This window comes from Aspergillus eucalypticola (genome assembly GCF_003184535.1).
Source record: "Aspergillus eucalypticola CBS 122712 chromosome Unknown BO83scaffold_8, whole genome shotgun sequence".
NCBI classification, from domain to species: Eukaryota; Fungi; Ascomycota; class Eurotiomycetes; order Eurotiales; family Aspergillaceae; genus Aspergillus; species Aspergillus eucalypticola.
Window position 1 is genome coordinate 23113 of NW_020290282.1, and position 16919 is coordinate 40031.

Consider the following 16919-nt stretch of genomic DNA (forward strand, 5'->3'; position numbering starts at 1 on the left):
GATCCATTCAACTACTACTAATCTCATATTGACTTCAAACGGCAAACTAACTGATCGGTCGGTCGGTCGGTCGGGCGGGCGGGCGGGAGGACGACATTGCGATGGGGGTAAGCTACCTAGGTTGCTTATGCACTGACTGACAGATCCAGACTGAAGCGAATTCTTTGAAGAAACTTAAACTTATCCTACTAGGATTTCAACTATTGTGAAACAAAGGTAGTACCGCTATTAGTAGCTCATAAGAGTGACCTGGTATTGGAAATATCATTGCCTGATTTATGGATGGATGGATGGATGCATGGTAGTATCTTTGATACTAAGTACTAGTAGTATGGATGGTCATATGTTCTACCCTGTTACAGAATAAGTTATACTAGTTCTCCTATCTTACGGAAGTACCAAGTTGGGTGTCATGTAATACAGATGCCTGGAATAGGCAACAGCATGAAACAAGAAAATGGAAAGGAGATAGATATGTTACGTTTACTGATTCAGATGTGTGTTGTTTTTATGATGTAGGTGTCACGAATATAGTCAGTCTTGTAGTCAGATATGGAACTTCATTGAAACATGGAATCGAATTGAAAGGAAAGAAGAGGAATAAAGTACCGTTACCCATTAAGCCTGCTTTATGGAGGGCAAATAAATAAGTACAGACGGAAATAATTCGAAATGAAAAAGAAGAAGATGAAGTCAACGCCAGATTGAACTTACTAGTAGATATAAATAAAAAATTTAATGTTCAGACAGCCGCCCCAAGTCCAGCTTTAAGACTGAAAGATGATCCAAAAACAACACAATAAAAATAAAGAAAAGCAGTACATGCACAAGGTATCATGTTTCATAATCAATCAAGCAATCTGTTTTTGTCTTTCCTGGACCCTTTGACTCCCATATCGTAAGAGTGACAGACATCATTACATAGGTTGTTGGTTCGGTTGTGCAACAATAGCGACAGCATTATCATAAAGTCATATCATATCGGTCGTCTCAAAGAATAATAAGTCATGAGCGTTACTGCTACACACTTGCCGTTCGTCGCTTTTCGCTCGGTTTCTGTGCATATGCGATCCACAGGCGGAAACCAGTGCCGCGCTGTTGACATTCGCGGAGGATCTTCCTGTCAGACCAGATGCTAAGGGCAACGTCGCCGTTGGGGAGCACAGGAATTTCATAGCATCTAGTGTACCACCATCGACCGACTTTAGCAACGATCTTCCGAATGGATTCGTCGTTAGAAGGCGAGGGGGAAGGGTCCGAGAGGAGATCCCCTAGGGATAGGTCCGTGTCGTTGGAGGAGGACTTTCCATGCGCCCTTGCTTTCGCTTTGGCAGCTGTTGACAGGCCTGTAAGGGGGGATACGGTGGTATTTGGGGAGGTTGTTGCAAGTATGGTGGATGGATTTGATGATGAGGTGGAGGTGGAGGACGCTGATGATCGGACGATCATTCCAGCAACAGGGATCCGTACCATACATCGTCGGAGGTTGTCAAAATTATGACGCCCTAACAGGCGTTGAATGCTGTCGCTTGCAGGTTTGAGGCTAATATTTGCGTCGGATATGTACGTCCGTTCCTTCAGGGTCCTTACGGCTTTTCGCGTGCGGATTCCCATGTTCACCATGTCCAGGTCGAGGATACTCATTTCCAGATAACCGCCTGCGCGAAGGACGCGCTTGCATTCAGAGATGATATTATCCTGCGCCTTTTCGGAACAGGCAGCTGGGAATCGTAAAACAGCCACCGCGAAGAAGCCCCTTGGGAAAGGCAGCTGATCATCGAGACTCGTGTGTTGAATGGTGTGGTGGTTTGATGGAGGCTGCCATGCTTGTGGGTGCTTGGATGCAATTGGTTTTGGCCCGTCAGTAAGACTGTACACCTCCGCGTTTGGATATGTCAAAGCACAGTAGAATGACCAATCATCATTTCCCAGTCCATCGACCACCAGGATACGTTCATGGTCAGACCCTTGGGCATGGTTGTGTGCTGGACTAAAGAGGACTCGCCCAAAGGAGAGCCATCGGCTTGTCATCAGAGATCCAGATCGGATATTGGTATGAGCAGTGGGCCCTTCACGATCGCGTTCTGCGATATCAAAGAGAACGGTGTTGCGCTGTCGACAGATCTCGAAGCTCGGTGATGTAGCCAGGGCTGGCGAACTTAGCAAGCCTGACTGTTGCTCGACTATTGGATTTGGTGCCAATAGCTTGTCCTCTACCTCCTTCTCCACTATGCTACTCTCGCTTCGATCGTCACAGTAACTAGCAATGATTTCACTGTACGAAGGCTGAGATGACGGGACCAAAGACGAATGTAGCTCTGCAACAATTCTGGACCTTCGAAGCCTAACAGAGCCAGTGCTAGATCTAGGTGACGAGGCCGTAAGGTCGACTGCAGGCTGCTCAGATGGTGGAGACATTCTTGGTCCCCCGTTTATCTCTGCCTGAAGAGTCTTGCTCGCCATGGTCGCTAGCTCAAGCTTGCGATCTACCTCGGATTCGGATTCGAAGAGCGTGCTTGTCGTTCGCGGAGAAAGAACATGGTCGATTAAGTCATCATATTCACCCCATATTTCATCCTCGGTCAACTCAGAAGCAGGACCTGGCATGACGGCCGTTACAGCAGCGAGACTGTCAGAGCCACTAGAAGTAGACAAAACGGAATCCTTTCTGGGAGAGAATCGCATGAACTCTTCCTTGGAATAGGGCCCGGCAATGAAGTCTAAGACACTACCTTTCAAGGGATCCTTGAAAGGATTAGTGAGATCAAACTTGTAGTCAGATTTGCCGGGAAGTGTAGGATAAAGAGGGCCCTGTGTGAAGATGGGCGAAAACGAGATACCACCCGAGGTCTCAGCAACCGGGGCAGTCAAAGACGGTGGTGATTGAGCCACACTGAATGGCCTTGAGAAGGACTGTACAGCCGGCTTGTGCGGCCTCTCGCGCCTTGAGACTACACGCGGGATGCGCCCAACGGACGTCAGGCGACTTTGACGCTCTCCTTCTGGCTTTACCTCTGGGCTTTGTGGTACCAGGCTCTTGTTGAAGTACACTTTCGGTGACTGGCGCTGATCTCGAAATATAGCATCGTGTAGTTTTGGTGGTGATGGTAGGAGAATGGATTGCGGCGTTTTCTTGATGTTCAAAGCAGCTGGTACTTCCACCGGGGAGCTGAGTTCGTCATCCTCAGTGGGTGGTGAGTTCTCGACGTTGTGTACGATTTCCTCCAAGGGATCAGAGTCCATGTCAATTAGAGCGTAGTGTGCAATAGGTCGGTGCACAGGCGCTGGAGCCACAGTCGCATGAAGATGAGGTGCAGTACGGGATTTAATCTTTCCTTCTGGCTTTTCGGGTTCTTGTTTTCTCTGGAAGAAATTCCACTTCAAGCCCAGTCCTCGCTTTGTCTGCTTTTGGGGACTTTGCGTCTCTACCGGTACTCTGGGACGCATCGGACGAACTTCAAGGTTCGATTGATGTAAGTCCTGGATTGAAGAAGCTGCAGGCACTTTTGTGACCTTCGGACCTGTCTCCGGGCGAGAATATGCCACCCTTTGCTCTTCAAATGAGATCTGATGCTTCATGCCCTTAGTTTCCGGCTCCACTGAGTCTGCAGATGCTCGAGAAGTAGCCAGTGTCTCTGTAGAACAACCGGGAGACTCGGAAATTATAGACGGCTGCGTCAAGTTGGAGGTAGATGCTGTACTAAATCCACTTGTGCTTTGTTCGCTTGGCCTCCTCCGAGAAGCAATCCCATCCACATTCCCACCCCTTATGATCACTGGCTCGAGGCGATCGAGTAGAAAGTCGTCAAGGTCTAGCTCCGGCCGGCTTCTAGTGCTGCCCTTGCTACTGGCAACCGATTTGGGGCCGCTTCTGGTCGTGCTAGTTGATCTTGCTCGGCTAGTGCTGCTGCTTACGCTTGATCTGCGGCCACGCTGGGCATATCGGCCGTAGCCTTCATGTCCGGTCCCAGCAACTGGACCCTTGCGAGCTGAACGACCTTCACTTCGTGCATCCATATCAGGTTTGGACCTCTTCGTAAAGAGGCCAAGTCCTCGTGACTTTCCTGGGGCCACGGAATCATGCTGTAGCTTTTCTTCCTTAGCTGGTTGGCGAGGCGACTTTCGCGATAGCTCCGGAGATGCTGGTACACGGGTCTGGGAGGGTGCCCTTGCGTGCAGTGAGTCGATTGAGGTGGCTGCAGACCTATTCAACCCTGGACGTCTCTCTAATACGGGTGAACTTTCGATTGAGTCTCGACGTTTGTGGCCCGTCACCGTTTTGGGCGATATATTGCTCTGCACTACAGGTGACGGTTCCAGTATTAACTGGTGAGTACCATCCCTGGTCGGCCTTTTGGGTATCTGGAGAGGCTTCTCAAGCAAACTTGCTCGTACTTTATCTGCGTGAGACATGACCCGTGATACCCTTTTCTCCCCTACCTTTTGTTCAGCCTCAGAGTTCGGTTTCTCTTTGTTCGAGAGTCGTCGAGTGCTGCTTGCGGATGTCTTACGGGGAAGGTGGCTGTAAGATGCGTTGGTAGTGTTCGTTGTGCCGGTTTGTGCCGAAGACTGTTTCGTCTCAGCCGCAGTAACAGATGCCTTTGCTCTGATGCTTTGGTCCAACAAGGGTGACTGTGTTACGCCCGGCTGCCCTCGGTCACTCGCAGGGCTTGTCTGTTGTGTCTGATGAAAGAACACCAGAAGCCGACTTTGGGATGGACTAGGTTGCCTTAGGCGAGAACTTTTTGCGGAATGAACGATTCCCGGTGAGTACGAGGATAAAGTAGTTGGTGTTGAAGTCCTACTCCACACTCCTGGAGATTCTGAATACCTTGTGGAAGGACTACTGGCAGACGGGATTATTGAAGTTGGGGGTGGTAGATTTTGTGTGTTGATAGTGGTCCTGAGGCTTGCAAGTTCCTTCGGACCGGTTTGGACGTGAGCTTCCGGTACGATGGTCGAAAGATTATCCTCCGAAGCCATTGGTGACGCTAAATATGAACGGTTCGTAGAGGGTCGTAAGGAGGCGCTCAGAGTTGGCCCAATGGTAGGAATATCTGGTATGATTACATTCAGCTTCTCAGGTCGTAGTCTCTCCAAACTTGGTCCGTTCTGTGCGGTATGTTGACCGATTGTCGGCGCCTTCCTCCGCAAGACATTGCGCGGTCGACCGGGAGCAGGGGACCTCTGGTCGGAGTCAAGGGCATTCAGGGGTTCGGCAGCCATGTGGAAGGGTTGGCGAACGCCTCCATCCGGCATTGGATGCAAGGGTGTCGGCGGCAATGGATGCGTGGCTGTTCGCGGAGGTATCGATGGACGAGCATGCTGACCGGCCGAGATCGTCGAAGGGTCTGATCGTGCGACACTGTGACGAGATTCCTCAGCGCTGGACACCGATGACGCTCGGATGGCCCTAGTCGAGGCAAGCGTTGGTCTTGGTATCTGCGGCCTGGGAAATAGCTGGGCAGGGGCGTCGTGATGCCGAGCTGAGGCCATCGCGGGCGACGATACGCTCCGGGACTGGCTGGCGACATTCTTCAGTCGGGGTATTCGACCGCCGTCAGACTTGTGCGACGACATGGTGCGACCTGGGTCCAGCCTCCAGTTGTAGTCCGAAGACCAACGATCTAACGATAGGAGTAGGACGAGGTAGACAGGAAATCATTCCGTCTGATGATATTTATAGCCGACGAGAACGCTACCAGCGATAAGGCTTGTGAGCTTTCATTGAACCAATGCCAGCAGCTGGGGGATGACTTACCCTTCATAACATGTCAGGGAATTGTGCGAGTTGCGACAGTGACAGGTGCCGGTCAATTATAAAACCTAGAAAGTAACCGCGCAGCGGGGTATGTAGAGGCGGGGCAGAAGAAAGCTATTCAGATTAGGGCCACGGTTTGATGGAGCGTTGGGGAAATAAGCGGTCGTATTTAGCGGGGGGCAGGTGTCATAGAAGAATAGTAACCAAGACCGACAAGATATGAGACTGCAACTATGGAAAGCAGAAGATTTAAAAAGTATACAAAGGACCGACAAGTACACCGTGCAGGCGCTGCGCCACAGTATGGAGACGTTCAAAGTGGCTAAATGCAGGAAAAAAGAACTAAAAAAAAGGTCGAGCTCCGTCTGCACGACCACGTCAGAGAGCGTCGGTCTATTAAAAAAGGTAGACTATGCAGAAGCCACATTAAATGGCGTAGAATAGAACAACCAAGACCAGCTACACAGAAAAAAACAACGAAAAGAACGATAAAGATGAATAGAAGAGAAGAAGAAGAGGGAGAGTAGAGAAGGGCATGCGAACTGGGAGGTGGAAGTCTTAATTAGTCCCGTACCAGGAATAGATCTGGACCATCTGCGAAACCCTGGACAAGCCAGGACTACCCTCGAACCCCGTTTGGCGACATCGAGCGTAGTGGGGGAATCAGTAACCCGATTCGTAGGTAAACGATCCGTCTAGAGAGCGTCAACCATCACAGATAATCCTGGCGCGATTTGTGCGATCGACGCTGGGTCGGGATTCGAGCAGTGATGTGACCGGGATGGTAATTGGCGCAGGCACTTCTCCTATTCTCTGCTTCCCCTTCTTGATCTGGTGAAATTATCTCCTGTGATCCCGCCCTCTGTTATCGACGGTCTCAATCCTGGAGTCTATCTAAATCAACCGAAGTCACGAGCAGGCTGGCGAATAATCTCTCGAAAGCCGTCAAATTCGACCAGACTGGGGACAAGCCGTAATGACAGCAGAGGCAAGGCCAGTGGTCAGTGGAAGGAACCCATGCCCGCGGCCCACTCCTGGTTGTTACGGCTATTCTAACTGGTAAGTACCATGGTCTTCCAGGGTTGGGGATTGTTCAACGGCATCGCTTGACAGGTCGAGATGGAGTTGAGTGGCGTGAGATAGCGGGAAGACCGTCGTGCGCTGAACCGGCCATTTGCCGTGGGCCAACGCGCGAATGGCAGATGCAGGCATCAGCCAAGCATGCTGGTGGTCACTGTAAGTCTTCTGTCAGTTGTCAGTCAGGATTGCCGCAGTCAACTAGTGCTTTGTAAGGACTAAAAAGCGAGCTTCAAGCTATAAGTGGTCTGTGTGTTTTTTTTTTTTGGAGAAGATGGGCGCTGATTTGATGCTGACCGGAGATTTTCACGGCGGCGACCCAAGCCGGTCAGGTGGTGGTCACTGACCGTCACTGATGGTCACTGACTATTCGGAGAGGCCGAGTTTAGCCATCTCGATTTTAATTATAGCAACACCACGCATGCAGGCAGGCCCTTCACTCTCTTTCTCCCACAATGAGATTTCGAAGACCCTGGAGAAGTCAACTACACTGCAATGTCTACTTTGTTATCTCTAGAGAGCAACTATCTCTCACTTTCTCTGCCCCGTGTGCACTGAGTGAGCGACAAGGTACTACACCACACTCAACCCTGGTACACCGGAAGGTTCGCCCCGATCCATTCAACTTCCCCCCATCCAGTCACATCGTTTATTGCCCCCATCACACAGAACGAAATGGACATTTGCCTCGATCCACTCTCACAACGGCCAGACATGATATACTTTGTTCCTTCGCGTACCTTTCACACAACCAGTGACATCCCCGAAGCTACAGGCCGCACCACAGCAGCTGAGACCGAGGACTAAACCCGGTGGATCCCCGCCGTCTTAGCAAACCACAGTCGGTCCCTAATTGCCTATCTGCAATCCTTTCAAAATCAACTAAGAAAAGTGCCTCATTGCCTCTCCCCGATCCGAGGGAAATGCGGAGTCGCTGAGCCGTGGGTCTTGATCCGCCGCTAGACATTCAACACGGGGCGACAATCACGCCTGATTGACGGATCCAAGGTGAACGGAGCCTGGCTCAGCTTTTAGCACCACGGGCGCACTGAACCAACTACGAAGGGCTTTTGCCCGACAGAGTGAAGCAAAGGCCCCCCGCCCCTGCTGCCTTTTTGTGAATGTGATTCAGTGGGACGGCGGTTAACTGACTTCTGGCCTACTTACTATATCTGAACTTAACCCCCTCTCTCGTCTCCCCTAAGCGATGTGACATATACCAATCACGGAGCATCTAGAATCTGTTCACAGTTGGTGGTTTACGCGTCTGTCTAGGACGGATAAAACATGCGACTCGGGGCGAAAACAGAAGGAATGTGCGTGATGATTAGTAGACTAAGTTCTGCAGATCCGATCCGATCCCAAGGCCAGCCAGGAAAGAAGCCACGGTCGGTCGGTCGGTCGGTTGGCGCTGCAGGAACTGGGGCGCCATCATGCTCATGCGCCAGGGATTTTCAGCTGAACGTGTGAATGCTACGAGTTCCACTACAGAATTAGGCTTGCAGCTCGACTATTTACTTGGGATTCGATAGCTTATATGCTGTACACCAGCCTCTTTTTGTATTATTCGCCTCGTTCCTTCGTCAGTGGTGAATGATGTTTGATTGGGGAAAACAATGACTGAAGAAGGGTAAGAAAAAGAGAGCAACACAAGGGCGATTGGATGGATGCATGTCACCCTGCACGGATCTTTGACCACATCCAGGGGAAATCTCCGGGCAATATCCAACAATGCCTACCGGGATCTCCTTAATGGCTTTGACTTCTTGTCACACCGTCAGATCCAATAACCGAATCATATTTGCCAGTTACACAATGGCCGACCCGATGGACCAGGTCCGGCACTTCTTAGTGGCACCCAGGCCGAGTTATCACAATATCCCTCACACCGTCAACCGCGACTCCAGTTCGCAACATGTACACAACAGCATATTTTCAGACCAAAGCTTGAATTTCCCCTAAACGCCAGTAACCTGTAAAGAAAGAAAAAAGAAGAGATAGCAGAATATGAACCGGAAAATCACATTGCGACCCTCCACTGGGTCTACGCAGCAGCTCCGAACCTCTTCTTCCGAGCTTCCAGGGCCGCGACGTCCTTTTGACTCCAGTTGGTCTTGGCCCCAGCAGCAGCAGTAGCACCACCACCATTCTGTTGCTTCTGAGGGCGACCTTGACCCTGGTTACGGTTCCCACCGTGTCCTCCTCTGCCGCGGAACCTGTTCCTCCCTCCGAGATCCCTCTTCTTTCCACCGCGACCACCACCACCGCCGCCGCCGCTCTGCTCATCACCGCGACCTCTCTTGCGCGACTTCTCCTCCTTCTCCGGCAACGCCTCATCCAGCTTCTTCACACCGACTTCCCCAGGAGCCGGAGCCGCAGTACCGAACCGCTTCGCCCGCTCCAGCTGCTTCTCCGCCGCCTCAATCGCAGCCTTGGACTCCTCCGTAACGCCAAACTTCTCCGCGCGAGCCTTCCTCTTCTTCAGTTCCTCCTCCATCTCCGTAATAGGCAACCCAGCGGAGTAAGTAACTGCCGGCTTCTTCTCCTCCGCCGCCTCCTTCTCCGTAGCACCAGCACCAGCACCCTCCTCTTCCTTCTTCTTCTCCTCCTGCTGCTGCGCAGCATCACCAGGTTGTTCGACCTTCAAATCCTTCGCCGTCGCGGGATCTGCCTCCTCATCCAACTTCTGATTCGGCACCTTGACGGGGTTCTCTACCTCGCCTTGTCCACCGGCCGCGATCGCCGCAGCGCCGGTCGCAGTCGACGCCTTAGCAGCCGCCTCACTAGCAGGGACCTCATCGTCTTCCCAGTCAATCACATCATCGGTGTTGTTGTCACCCTTCGTAGCAGCAGCGGCGGCAGGCTTCTCCTCCGACTTGTCAGCAGCGCTATTATCGTTCTCCTGGAGCCGAGCGACCATCTCAGCTTTCTTGCCCGTGTGGGGGAGATTGCGCGACTTGAGGATCTCGATCAATTCGGCGTTGGTCTTTTTGCTGTAGTCGGTTGCCATTTTGATATGGATTTCGATATGGCGATGTGAGGTAGGTAGGTAGGTAGGTGAGTGTGTATCGTAGTAGACGAGAGTATCGGTAAGTTAAGGTATGTAAGCAAGCAAGTTGCGACAAATGGATGAATGAGATGGGAGGAAGGAAGGGGATTGAAATAGATAAAAGAGAAAGGAAGCGAATGAGATGATTACACTCTCACAACCACCATGCGCAATTCAAACAAAATTCAGTTTAATAGATTGACGGAAGGAGAAAACCGTGAATGATGATTGTGGTTGTACTGAAAGAGAAGAGATGAAAGAAAGAGATTGATGATTGGGGGGAAGGGAGATGGGTGTGGATGGGATGGAGGTCCGTCCGGAACTGGTGGTGGTGCTCTGAGCTACGCGTTTTTGGGGGGAAAACGCGGGTGTTCCAGGCTTCCCAGTTCTGTTCTCTCAGCTGCGGGCTTTGTTCTGGCTTGTCTGGCCTGTGAGAGAGAGAGCCTTACTGCCGGAGCTTACCGGTTTTGGGGGGTGAGAGACATTGTGGTCACGTGATGTTATTGTGGTGGGTATGACATAATCGCTAGTTGATTCTATTTTTAAGTTAATTTCTAGTATGAACGTGTATATACTTTGTTCAGCTATTGTTAAGAAAATATGGGATTTACCCAGCTTAAAAAGAAGGAGACTTCTGTATGGAATACTAATTATGCATGCGTGCTTACTTTTAATCCGGAACTTTGCTATCGTGGATGATGACAGCTGAAAGAAAGAAAGAAAGAAAGCAAGAAAGATGGAATAGTTAAGATGATAGATCCCGCTTAATTTGCCCGTTAGTTAGTGTTACTTATTTGTTCGAGTGGTTGGTGGCGGTGGTTTATCGGTTAGATTGTGGCTGAAGTTACTACAAACTACTCTTTGATTTCCCTATGATGGGCCAATCTATTGCTTTTAACTTTATGTTGAATGATTGGGCGCAGCTGCCAGCTGAAGCAAAGCATAAGATAGACTTTGTGTTGACGTGGTGCTTTGGATAGCCTTTCAAGTGGCGGAGGGATCCGGACGTGGCTGGGTTTAAGCGCGTTGGCGTGGGTTATATAGGATCTGTTGACTATAGCGTGTGTAGGTATAGATGTTACGTTTTGGATAGCTTTGTTGAGATGGGGAGTGTGGGTTTTATGCTTTCCGTAGGAGATGGAAAGTTTCAATGATATCTTTCTTCCCTTTGTTTATTTCTCTACAATAATGGGCTTGGATTGCTTTCTGCGTTTGTAAGCAATATGATCATGAATTTAGGTTGCTCAAAAAGTTGGGCAATCGAAGACTATCGCAAAGTACCATATTCACCAGATAATCACTGCATATCCTCTGTCCCATCGAAGCACAAAGGACACAGCTTCAACAACCAGCATCATTCCACTCAGAAGAAATATTTTCATCCATAGAACCAATACTCCGCCGCATACTCCACCTCAAACTCGCCCTCGTGTCCCGCGCACGTAGCCGGACTAACACCGCCAGCCGTATGAACGCGATAAACTTCCTATACACGCCACAGTTTAGTACCATGTAACTTAGGGGCACACAAGCAACAAATACAGATGCAATGCATACCTTGATTCCCACCCCATCAATCCCATCCAGCTTGAGCCACGGCACATCCACACTCTTGGGAGCATTAGCACTAGCAACCTTCTTCATGGTAGCCCAATCGTCATTCCCACTGAACCTAAGATCGAAGGACGGCTGCCCAGATCCCGTGAAGTAATGTTCACCAAGAATGCCCGCTCCCGTTCCAGCCAGGCTGATCATCGTGGCAAGAAAGTCCAGCTTCTCGAGGGCAATGCCTTGCACGAGGGCTGGAAGATGGTGCATAAGCTCCTCATCGGCCGAGGCGATGCAGGAGACATCGAAGAGGGTGGCCAGGGCGCCAACGGAGGTGGGCTTGCTGGTGGAATTTTGAGGTGAAGGGCAGGTGTAGTTTTGGATTCCTCGGCCGAGGGCGACGTGCTGGAGGGTGAGGTTGGTGGCTGGGGTGGGGAGGGTTGTGAGGTTGTGGTTCATGTTGAGAGTGGTGGTGTTGAGCGAGCAGGACGTGAGGTGGAGATTCTTCAGGTTGGTGATGGTGGAGCTGAAGATGGAGGTGGTGGTTAGGATGTCGTTAGCGTTGGTGTTGGTATCAATGTCGGTGTCGGTGTTATTGGAATCATCGGAGGTTGAGTGTGGGATCGCAGTGACGAGGAGGGGCAGGAGAAAGACGAGGAGGTAGTTGAGAAACATCATGATGTAGATGTTTGTTTCTTGGATGAGAGATGGGTAGCTTGCCAGCGGCTTTGGGTTATAGTTTCTGTCTGTTCTACAACTGAAGCAGAATATGAAGTGGGTTGATGGTGAGGAAGTTGTTCTGATGGAAGGGAGCATCGACAGATATAAGTAGTAGGAGAATGATCCACTCAGTGATTGCTGATACTGATGCTCACTGATTCATTACCTATTCACTCAGTTCCAATTTTGAGAAGCAATATAACCAGTCTGCCTTGAAATCCCTCAGGATTCCCTCTCAGCCATGCTGCATCAAAACAGTCCAGTTTAAACACACAAGCATTGATATGTTGGATAGCCAGATACACTGCCTCCACACGAGATAACCGGTGAGAACTGAAGTGAACGAGAAAGAAGCCTTCCTTCAAAGCAACAGAAAGAATAACTCAGTATGCCCGATATCATCTAGGCAAGACAATCCACAGGCAACAATTTTCCAACATTGAACCAAGTCAGTCAGTCGGGCATAGCATGGACCCCCCCCCCCCCGGCCAACAAGTTATACCCTATAGGCAGCGCAGGCACTACACCCAAAAGCAGCCTTGCCGATGTAGCCACACGCCTGTGTAATCTACCTTGGAATCTGTCTGACAGGCATTCGCGGACGGCAGTGGGTGTGGGACGCGCATAAAACCAACAAGGTTTGATATAAGCGCCGTTGCCCTCGTGGCCATGCATCGGCCGTTGAGAACATTTCCGAACCAGAAATCTCTTAATTTAGGTACATCTGCGGGAGAGTAGCCGAGTTAGCGCCTGCTATTATCACTCGACATATATTGGAGATGGTTGTGGGACAACAACCTGCATACACAATGTCATGCGCAGGTTAGGACACACGATGTCCTCCATAGCCATTGGTGCGATGTGAAATTACTATCGCTTCGCGTAGAAGATTCAACATGCTAGTTGCCGTGAGCCGTGTTGCTGTATACTGCAAGTTCTTGGTGCTTCTGCTGTGTTTTTCTTGCGGAATGGTTGTCTTGGCTGATGGATGACCACGATGGGAGGGAGATGGCCCCGACATTGAAGCCTTTTCAATGTGCAAGACCGGTTCGGGATAAACATGAAATAGAATATAAACAGCAGCTCCTGCAGGCTATGAGCATGTCTCGCAATCATCTTTGAAAGAAATAACCTCTTCCCAAGAACGCGCCCGGCGCTACAAGCCCACAACCTGTTACACTACCAACACCATTAAGGATTCCGTTGTGAACCCCGCCACTTCCCCATATATAGCAGCCCTGTATACATATAGATATATACAATACCCAGGGCTGCTAGCCCAACCTCCGCCACAAACTCATTGGTTTAATGACAATCCACATCACCTCAAAACAAATCCCGCTGCTCCGGAGTCAGTCTTTGCGCACATCTGGAATGATAGACACATTAGTAGCACACAAGTCTTGAGAAACCACACCCTATCGAACAAAGATGAAGACATTATAAAATAGAGACAACAGACATTGATGTTCGTCCATTCGGGAATTCCCGAGCATTGACAGACACTCGGACAATGCGGAGAAAGTCGGGGGGTGACCCTTGCTTTGGCCCCCAGGGCACAGATGCTTTAGCTTCCAAACCAGCATGCTGAGCTCCCAGTGAAGAAGGTAGGCCGATGGCTGCAAGCACAAACAGGCAAGCAAGGGTCTTAGCTTACCTGCTGCACGGAGTGGGATTCATACTTCTTAAGCAGAAAGTAAATGGATTCACCCTCCGTCAAGGCTGTACAGGCCACACGGGGCGCGTGCGGACCAGGGGTCACTGTCACTGTTCACTGAGCATGGCAAGACTGGTTCGAAGAAAAAAGTACAGAGATAAAGATAGCGTCAGTCAGTCTACAAGGAACCCCGGGGGTGCATTTCAAGCATCTTTGATTAGACAATAAGGTATATAGTAGCGACCGTGGTGACACCGTGGGTGTCTAGTATGCTCCAAACAAGTTTAACCGTGGCAAACAAAGCAGCCTGCATTTCCCAGCCCATGCTCCGCCCAATTGCAACGGGTATCAGACCTGCACTCGCCAACGCGAGTGCGCCTCCTTATAGCAATTTATCCCAGCAGAAAACAAACCTAACTCAGATCAACAGCCCATGCTAATTCCCGATAACAAATCATCGCGCGAGACTCTGCGGCACAGCAAGGAAAAGGGTCAAGTAACCCGAATGGAAACAAACATAAGAAAAAAAGGGGGGGGAGAAGAAGAGAAATATTCTAGATCGTAGAAGAAAAAAGACATGAGAAAGGGCCTGCTGCGAATATATTCCGATTTGCAATCATATCACGGAAAACGCAGGAAAAGAAGTGAATCATCAAGAACCAAACCCCAGCTGGTATCTGAGCAGAAAAAGCCATGCCGAACAGAAAAGGAAATCAAACAACATCGGACCAACTCCCTAGTCTAGCGAGAGATATAAGAAGGAAATGGGTAATCAAAACCAAAAAGGAGAAAAACAAATCACCAACCAGCAAAACAACCGGTACCTCTATGGTCATAACTTGGGTAATAAAGACATCACTAGCAACCCTCCGAGCCGTTGTACCGTGTCTTGCCTGTCCAGGGGAATCTGAGAAAAACAAAGGAAACAAAAGAAATGGGGTATCGTTTCTCTGCCACACTGGCCGAGACGGAAAGAGAAGAAAAGTAGAAGAGGAATCGAAGCTGTTGTACAAGAATACGGAACCCGATTCAGGAGTGAGATGTCGCACAATGTGTTGCGATGCGTCTCAGGATCGTAGTCCGCTGTTCCTCCGCCCCGTTAAGGTGGCGTTAAGGGGGAGGCGTTCGAGACTGAAAGGAAGAGTGACTTGATTTACTCTTCGTCTTCGCCCGAAGCACCTTCCTTTTCTCCTTTGTGGACCTTCTTGTGCCGCCGCAGGTTGGAGACGACGGAGAAATGACGGCCACAGCCTTCCACGTCACATGCGAATGCTAGATTCCTGAATATCAGTACCACAGACCACTAGTAAAAGGCTCGTTCTGGAACTTACGTTTTTCACCAGTGTGACTGTACATATGAGTCTGAAGAGACGATGGGCGGGTAAACCGCTTGTCGCACACCTTGCACTTGTGCTTCTTTTGGGTGTTGGACGGCATCTTGGAGCTGAATTGGCTCATCATCGACTGGGGTCCCGGAGGCGCACTTCCCGTCAACAGGGTTGACGGGCGAGGCAGCGTCCGCGACAGATGGCCATTCTCGTAAGATTCCGAAGTAGTAGAGCTGTAATCAGTCACAGAGGACTCCACGGACGCGACAGAGGCGGAATAGTAGGGGTAGTTTCCGCCGGAAGAGATCGACGATCCCGAAGAGTGTGTCGAGGGGAAACCGTAAGAGTCACCCGAGCCTCGCGAGCTGCGAGGGCCGTAGATATTGCGGGGTGTCATATCCTGGCTGAGCGCGACCATTCCACGGCTGGCATCAAGAGCATCTCCGAATGTTGGAGCGGAAGGGGGTTGCGATTGACCGACGCGAGCATCACTAATCAATATGAAAATGGAATGTAAGCATATTTCCACACCGCTGGAAGCTCCAGAAGAAGAGTAAACTTACGCATGAGATATCCGACGGTCCTGGTGTTGGTGCATAGACGGAGCGTAGCTGAGCGGGGCGTAGCTCGCGGGTGCGAAGCTGGTCATGGGCGAGGCGGTAGTGTAGGCCGGGGCTTGATCGAAAGAAGTGCGCGGCATGTCGTGCGACAAACCCATCATCTCCGGTCCGGGGTAACTCGAAGCAGTAGCAGTAGGGTAGTTGCTCCCGGCGACCATCGAGGGAGCGGAAACGGGAATACTCGAGTATGGCATAGACATCGGTGGGCGGCTCACTTCCTCCTGCTTAACATGGCTGAGGCCAATCTGGCTGGGTCCCATGGAAGTCGCGTAGACCGGAGGAGTGGAATGGGACGAAGTTTGAGCGGTCCATGGGTCGGTGAACTGCGGAGCGCTGTGGTGCATGTTGTGTTGATACACGTTATCGAAGCCCATCCCGCCGTATTGGCGGTTCTGGTTCTCAATGACCATCGTCATGGAGGATAGTTGGTTTATCGCGTGGATTTGAATTTAGAGAAGAAAAAAAGTGAGACAAGATGTTGGGAAGCACGAGATTCACGGCGCAAGATATCCCTGGGAAAATGCAGGAACCAAAACACAGGATTTCCCCGCGAAAAGGTTGACGACACAAGAAGGGGATTGCGCGGGTGAACTGGAATGGTAGAAGGTGGGGAGGAGCAGAAGAATGGAAGGGGGTGGGAGAGAAGATAGATCGCGAGGATGATCAACAAGGAGGAAGTGGGAGGAGAGGATGAATTGATCCGCGCAAAATGTATAGAGAATGCAAGTGTAGGACAAGCTTCGAGGATGATGGGAGAGGCGCAAAGTAAAAGTAGTTTCCCTGAGGGTAGTAGACCAGGAAATAAGTATGAGAGAGAGGAGAAAGAGTAGAAGAGAGCCAGGTCAGCTCGAGGTAGAAAAACAATTCAGAAATCCCTTTGAAGGTGAGAACCCGACAGACAGGAAGAAGGAAAGACAAGACAGTCTGGGGAAGGGCCCCGAAGGGGATCGGCGAAGCTTATGAACAAATACAGGATCTCAGCATGAGGATGGACCGCAGGGACGAAGGGAAGCCCTGGCGTTGCCGTGTTGGTGATGGCCTAGTGCCACTGACGACGTCCCGTCGGGGACGGTTGCAGATCGTTACTTTGGGCCGCTTAGGCTTCGAAACGGCGCCAGTGTTAAAAAAACGAGAGGAATTGCTTAGTGGCAGTGGAAAT

At 50.5% G+C, this 16919-nt stretch overlaps 4 protein-coding genes across 4 annotated transcripts; all 4 read right to left on the bottom strand.

The window, feature by feature from the left end:
* Positions 1-1020: 1020 nt before the first annotated feature.
* On the bottom strand, positions 1021-5580 carry BO83DRAFT_387203 (uncharacterized protein; the record flags this gene model as incomplete). The annotated part of the gene is made up of 1 exon (XM_025532700.1): positions 1021-5580. The coding sequence occupies one exon, from the start codon at positions 5578-5580 to the stop codon at positions 1021-1023; it is 4560 nt and encodes a 1519-aa protein (XP_025389514.1).
* A 2838-nt stretch (positions 5581-8418) lies between these two features.
* On the bottom strand, positions 8419-10268 carry BO83DRAFT_376998 (SAP domain-containing protein). The gene has a single exon (XM_025530879.1). It carries the CDS (start codon positions 9846-9848, stop codon positions 8883-8885), a length of 966 nt encoding a protein of 321 aa, XP_025389515.1. The 5' UTR covers positions 9849-10268; the 3' UTR covers positions 8419-8882.
* Positions 10269-11265: 997 nt separating this feature from the next.
* On the bottom strand, positions 11266-11894 carry BO83DRAFT_357567 (DUF3455 domain-containing protein; the record flags this gene model as incomplete). Its single annotated transcript, XM_025529257.1, has 2 exons — positions 11266-11373; positions 11445-11894. 2 exons carry the CDS (start codon positions 11892-11894, stop codon positions 11266-11268), a joined length of 558 nt encoding a protein of 185 aa, XP_025389516.1.
* A 2608-nt stretch (positions 11895-14502) lies between these two features.
* On the bottom strand, positions 14503-16299 carry BO83DRAFT_231941 (C2H2-type zinc finger protein). The gene is made up of 3 exons (XM_025526904.1): positions 15704-16299; positions 15144-15631; positions 14503-15084 (listed from the first exon to the last, which is right to left on the bottom strand). The coding sequence occupies exons 1-3, from the start codon at positions 16174-16176 to the stop codon at positions 14966-14968; spliced, it is 1080 nt and encodes a 359-aa protein (XP_025389517.1). The 5' UTR covers positions 16177-16299; the 3' UTR covers positions 14503-14965.
* Between the last annotated feature and the right edge of the window lie 620 nt (positions 16300-16919).

Coding starts and splice junctions, on each gene's coding strand:
- BO83DRAFT_376998 (XM_025530879.1), bottom strand. CDS start 9,848: ATGGCAACCGACTACAGCAAAAAGACCAACGCCGAATTGATCGAGATC.
- BO83DRAFT_231941 (XM_025526904.1), bottom strand. CDS start 16,176: ATGACGATGGTCATTGAGAACCAGAACCGCCAATACGGCGGGATGGGC. Junction 15,632..15,703: donor GACCGTCGGATATCTCATGC/GTAAGTTTACTC, acceptor CATATTGATTAG/TGATGCTCGCGTCGGTCAAT. Junction 15,085..15,143: donor CAGTCACACTGGTGAAAAAC/GTAAGTTCCAGA, acceptor TCAGGAATCTAG/CATTCGCATGTGACGTGGAA.